Source organism: Bombus bifarius, unplaced genomic scaffold (genome assembly GCF_011952205.1).
Source record: "Bombus bifarius isolate JDL3187 unplaced genomic scaffold, Bbif_JDL3187 scf7180000009462_frag, whole genome shotgun sequence".
In the NCBI taxonomy this organism is placed as follows: domain Eukaryota; kingdom Metazoa; phylum Arthropoda; class Insecta; order Hymenoptera; family Apidae; genus Bombus; species Bombus bifarius.
In genome coordinates, this window is record NW_022885134.1 from 10,827 (window position 1) to 17,290 (window position 6,464).

General features: G+C 41.0%; 1 protein-coding gene across 1 annotated transcript; it reads right to left on the minus strand.

The window, feature by feature from the left end:
* Positions 1-587: 587 nt before the first annotated feature.
* Positions 588-5,250, minus strand: LOC117215233 (venom serine protease Bi-VSP-like). The gene is made up of 6 exons (XM_033461626.1): positions 4,983-5,250; positions 2,269-2,574; positions 1,564-1,761; positions 1,298-1,393; positions 1,072-1,226; positions 588-743 (listed from the first exon to the last, which is right to left on the minus strand). Exons 1-6 carry the CDS (start codon positions 5,248-5,250, stop codon positions 588-590), a joined length of 1,179 nt encoding a protein of 392 aa, XP_033317517.1.
* Between the last annotated feature and the right edge of the window lie 1,214 nt (positions 5,251-6,464).

The following is a 6,464-nucleotide window of genomic DNA, read 5'->3' on the forward strand; positions in this document are numbered from 1 at the left end:
TACCTTTGGCTGAATGGAAATTTCTCCTACATATAGTCAAAAATGCAGAAACAGTGTATTGAATCGGAAAGTGATAAAAAATAAGTGAAGTTTCGAGGTTGCATGTGATTGCATGAGTACACAGGACGTTTTTAGCGAATAAAAAATAATTTTGAAAGACACGAGACTTATCTTGTGTTTTATGCACTCTCTGTGTCCGAATTTCCAGAAGCTCTCTATCTTATGAAGTGTTTTAGATTAGCCGGAAAATTTTGTATGTACATACAAGAAGTATACGATCTAAGTGGAATATTCCATTATTCTCTTGATACAACAGAAACGAAATTTACAGAACTTCTCAGAAAGTTGGTTTATTATTACAAAATTAATAGAATTAATATACGCTTATCATCTTTACATACCTAAGTCGTGGAGGTTTATCGTGCGTAAAAAATTAGTGTCGTTTCAAAGTTACATTTCGTACATTTTAAGCCTATAATTTGTAACGTACAAAACAATGTAAATTTGAGCTGTTTCTTATCTCCACAATAAGAAAATCCAACTTTACGTTTTTTACACAATGATATTTATGGAACAGTAATATCATATTATTGCATCGCTTGGAGAATGAAGTCAAGGTACGATGTGACCCTAGTGTAAACGCTGGGATACCCAGCTGTGCCGCACTTATAAGCATAAGACACAATACCTATTAAATACGAGGTTAATTCATGTTGTATCAGCAGTGGTCCGCCGCGGTCAGCCTGAAAGGATCGTTAAATTTTTAATCAAAGGTACCGAAATATATCAATCGAATTGTATTGAAATTATACTTGTATACAGTAATAATCTTCTATTGATTTGTGTATTGAAATACTCCAATTTATAATGTACATGTTATATGTATTTTGAGCAAAACTAGGATTAGAAGGAAGTTAGATTAAATACCATAATGAGGTGTGAGAAGTGGGCAAAACTATTAAATTGTGTTTATCTATTATTTTTAATGTTTAAGACGTCGATTTGATGTTAATTCGAATTGACGTGTCTTCAGATACCGTATAGTTTGTAGTAACTCTGTAACTTAATTACCGTACAAGAATCCTCTCCACCCTGAGCATGTTCGGCGCATATTATACCATCAGTGATATCAGGTGCATTAGGAAATTTGGAATAAGCTATTTTGCATTCGGCGTTCTTAATCGCTGGCATTTGTACTTCCATTAATGCATTACGTCGTGGTCGTCCTACGAAGAAAATAAGAAAGATATTTAAGACTGGAACTGTTTAATTTTATTATAAAATTGGTATCACTTACTATATCTTAATGCTCCCCATCTAGCAACAAGGGGGTTATAGCCGACGAAGTTGCTCTTTCGTAGGGGCTCTTTCGTACAAATGGGATATATGTACCCTGAAAAATAAAAAAATAAATGAAAATGGAGGAAACGAATGACCAAAAGTATGAGAAAGAATTGTACACGCTTTATGACACAATATATGTGTACAGTAAGAAATTTCAGGATATGATACTTCAGTAATACTCAATAGCATATATATATATATATATATATGAGGACTTACTCGAAAATGGCACCTCCTCCACCAATCTAAGAATGGCAATATTATGATTGTGTATGTTTTCTATTCCATCCATATGTGCACAATGTGCTGCGGTCAAAACATGCCTAGCCGATATCAGGGAACCTCCGCACTTCCATATTGGTTTGTCTGGGTTTCGGGGATTACGAAAACCTAATGCAGCGATCCATGGCCAAGCGCCTAAAATGCAATAGTCATAGTTGTGAATATACATAATTTTTTCTCACATAACGGGTAACAACGATTATTACCTATTCGATATTCGATCATACAGCAGACGATAAGTACATACGTACAAATACTCTGAAATAGAGATTTGATAAAGACAGAAATTAAATTTTTATTCCAGTGGAGTACAAATTATTAAATAATTCTATATAATTTCTATTTGAACTATACTGAACTATAAAGTTCAAACGTGTAATTTCTGCCCTAACAGTTTTTCATCTCTATCCATATTATTACTCCTATATCAATTTTTTATTTCAAGCAAAAAGATACTCTTCCTAACATGAAGTAAAAGAAAGAAATAATTCAAGTTAATAAGTAAAGTTACTACCGATGAAATCATAGCATTATTATTTAGTCTAATTGAAATGTACATTGATGTGCTGTTTAATGCCTTTAAAGTTCATTCTTTGCAGTAAATGGCTTATTATTAATCGGAAAGAAAGACATAAAACGTACCAAGTTCAGCTGGTTTACCATCGACCAGCCTGGTATGAGAGACGTTGCTAAAACCACAGTATGGTGGTCGCAAAGCCTTATACTTGTACACAGTTTTTATTAAAATTTCTCTCTTCTCTTTGTTTGGATCGTTCGGACAGCAAACGATCGTAACATTGCCCTGGTATCTGCACACTGATCGTCTATAAAAATCGGTGGCTGTACGGTACTGTATCTGCCATATTTCTTGCAGAGGTTTACATTTTCTGTAGTCAAGGCACCTGCCTTCTTGATTGTCCGGTGTGGTACATTCTGGATCAAACAATTTTAAAACATTTATACAGTTCAAAGATGCGTAAGAAAGCGACACCGATTACTCAACTTTCGAAGTAAAAAGCCGATCAAGTCCACCGGATTGCCCTACAGACACGTATTAATCCGTAAGAGTTAGTCATCATGTTGATAATAATTATCTAAAGGAACTCACGTGAAAATATAAAATTTTAATTGATTAGATATTGTGTTAGCCATACTTAAGAAAGAAAATGAAAATGAATGAAATGAAAGAAAATGACTACCTTCAACCTCATTTTTTAAATAAACACTTTGTCAGTTTTGCGGTAAATAAATTCTTAGGAATTCAGGACAGTTTTTAGTGAATCATTTTGTTTCGACCGTTCACGGAGAGACGCGATCGCGAGATAGCACGTCAACGAGAGTTGTAAGTTCCCGTTACGATTAAATAATCGACGCCACGAACTGATCGATCCCCTTATTTCGATTATGATAATAAGGGTAGTTCAATGAAATTCCACAGAATTAACACAAATAAATTAATGTTTATTTCAACAACTTATTAACTAGAAAGATATAAATGGAACAAAAAAAATGTAACTGCGTTTTGGTTGATAAGTAATGCGCGACATATCAGATGTGTAGACGGTTCGACTTCTCGAAAAGTTCTGAACGCCTTTCGATTTTTTTCGTTTTTTCTGGAAGGCGACCCCCACTACGTTCGGATCACGCCACATTCTTTTACTGCGAGGTAAAATACGGGCCACGAGTCGACGTTTCTGGAAGTCGCCCTGCTTAATGAACCATGCGCTTGCCACTACAATGTTTGTTTGCCGGGCAGACGCGACGATCCGTCTGCGACATTATAGTGCCGCGATCGATAGTTAAGAATATGACCTATGGTAAGCCGCATGGCGTAACATTCTCCCCCCCCGTTGAGAGGGTACCGATCAAACTAGCGAGGTGTGGTTGAAGTTCCCATCTTATTTCGTCTCGGTGGCTAGTTGTTCGGGTTTCTCGAGATCGGGTTGAATTGGCAGTGGGACAAGCCTTTTGACGCCCCGATCCAAAATGCTCTTTGCCGTCTGAACTGTAGCTGTCCGGATGACACCATCGGCGCCTGGATGAACCTTGATAACTCGGCCCAGAGGCCAATGCATGGAGGGAACGTTGTCCTCTCCGAGGATGACGATTGTGCCCTTTTGGATGCTGTGTCCACCCTTGCTCCATTTATTGCGGTTGGTTAGCTCGTTCAAATACTCCTTATGCCAGCGGTTCCAAAAATGTTGTTTAAGCTGTTGGATATGCTGCCATTTGGAGAGTCGGTTCGATGGAATGTCTCTGAAATCTCGATCACGTAAGCACATTAATGAATCGCCAATGAGGAAATGTCCGGGAGTGAGGGCTAGGAGATCATTTGGATCGGTGGAGATAGGAGTTAGCGGGCGGGAATTGAGGACTGCTTCTATTTCTATGATAAGAGTATTACGGTGTTAAGCTCATATGTTTCTGTTTCTCCACTCGCGCTGCGCCATAATATCCTTTGATATTTCCGATCCTCTGGTCGTACGAGGAATTGCCGATACATTTTCTCGATGTTGCCAGTGAGTACGTACTGATGAGCCCGGAATCTAATTAATATACAAAATAAATCTTCCTGTAACTTGGGTCCTGTGTAAAGTGTATCGTTTAGGGAGGTTCCGGTAGTGCTTGGTGCCGATCCGTCGAAAACTACACGGAGTTTGGTGGTTTGACTCGATGCTTTGGTCACGCCATGATGGGGTAAATAGTATCCGTTGTCGTCGGAGTGGTTGACATTGACCTTCGTCATCTGTCCCAATGCCAGGTATTCCTGTATTACCGTTCGATATTCTGATTCGAAGCGTTTGTCGTGCTGGAATCGGCGATTGAGTGAGGCGAGTCGTCTAATTGCCAGCGTTTTAGAGGATCCGAGTGACTGAAGCTGATCGTTGAAAGGTAGAGCGACGATGTATCGTCCTTCGCTGGTGCGTCGGGTGTGGGCTTGGAAGTGTTCTTCGCATCGTCGATCTGCCCTCTGAGATATGTTTAATTGAGGGTCCTTCATCGATTTCCCAAAACCGCGAGGGGTCTGCTTGTAAAGTCGTCGTGGATGTGTGAAATATGTTTGTCGCGGTTTGGGAAGTTGGACCCCCCCCCCCCGATTACCCATCCGAATCGCGTCTTTTGCAGACGCAGTTCAGGCTCGTCTGGCTGCGTTAGGTTGACTTGCCCCACACACATCGACGCGAGTGTTGAACCTGAGCTTAGTAGTACATCGATCGGAGCTGGTAAATGAAATCGTGGATCGGCCAATTTGAGATTTTTTGGTATCTCAAGTGTCGAACGATCGATGGGTTCGCTGGGAATTAAGGTTGATATGGTCGGAATGACAAGGAACGTTAATGTCCGTGTGTATGTACCGTCAGTGGAAGTGATCGTGGCCGTGATGTGTCGCTTAGAAGTCGTTGTCAAGGTATCTAGAGCTCCGATTGGGACCGAACATTTGTTTTGCCTTATCTTTAGCGATTTTGCTAATTCCTCGGTAATGAAATTCATACTAGATCCGGTGTCGAGCAACGCTCGACATCGGATTGGTTGCTGTTTATCATTCAAAATGTTAATCTGCGCTGTGATGATTAGATCATTGGATAATAATTCGGATGCTATTGGTCTGATATGTTCGGTCATCAACGGAGTCGTCGATCGTCGGCGTCATTGGTTATGTGTTCGTCTGTCACTGGGCGGTGGACTTGGAGACGCGGCTATTCGTGGTGTTTCCGATCTGTGGTCTGTTGTGTGCTTTTTGCGACGAGTGGGTGATACGTAGGGTGGCAAAGAAGGTGTTGTGGATCGGCTATTTGATGGGGAAGATTTCGGGCTGGACTTGCTGGAACGAGACCCTGAATGGCGTTTTGTCCTATGCAGCATTGTATGATGTGTCGTTCTCCGCATACGCGACATGATCCTGCGAAACAATGCTTCGTTGCGTGCCCTTTCCCGAGGCAGTTGAGGCATAGTGATGCTCTTTTGACCTCCCGAATGCGTTCGCGAAGGGATTTGGTTTTGAAGGTGTCACATCTCCAAATGGGGTGTGGTCCTTGACAGGTGGGGCATGTTGGAGTAACCTGTGTCGTCGTAAGTGCATGCCCTCATGGTGCGCGTTGACGGACCGGAGTAGTTTGTTCCGGTGATTCTCTTGTTTGTTTGACCGTGGTGATCGGTCTGGAGCTTCGTGCTAATCTCTCTAGGAAGTTTAGTAAATGAATGTACGGAGGCACCTCGTTATTGGGCAGCGTCATTTCCCATTGTTTTTGGATACTTAGTGGTATTTTCGAGAGGATGAGGCTGTTGAGCATAGCACTGGTATCGGGGTAGGATTCTCCTAATTTGTTCAATGCATATATGTGTTGTTTAAATGTGTGGACTAAGCGCCTTAATTCCGTTGGAGATTCTTTGGTTATCCTTGGATAATCAATTATTGCCATGCAGTGACTGAAAGCTGTGTATCGTGGACATTCGAAACTCTCCTTGAGAACGGCTGTAGCCTGACTGTAGTTTACATTACTAAGGGGTAACGCGTTTAAACAATCGGCTGCTTCTCCTTGCAGGGCGGACTGCAGGTAATGGAATTTCTGTATGTCCGTGAGACTAGGATTTTTATCGATTGTGGAAGAAAAGGTATCATAAAACGTGTTCCATTTCTCTAAGCTTCCGTCAAAAGTAGGGAGCCGAAGATCTGGTAATTTAATGGCTATCGGATTTAAACTTGCGGATGATGCACAGGTTGGAAGGTTTATGGATGTCGACGATGTTTATGGCGATGCTGCTTGCGCGTTCCTCAGAAGATTTTGTAGCTTTATGTCTACCGCGACGTACTGATTCCTTATTTCGAAGCCGCGCGC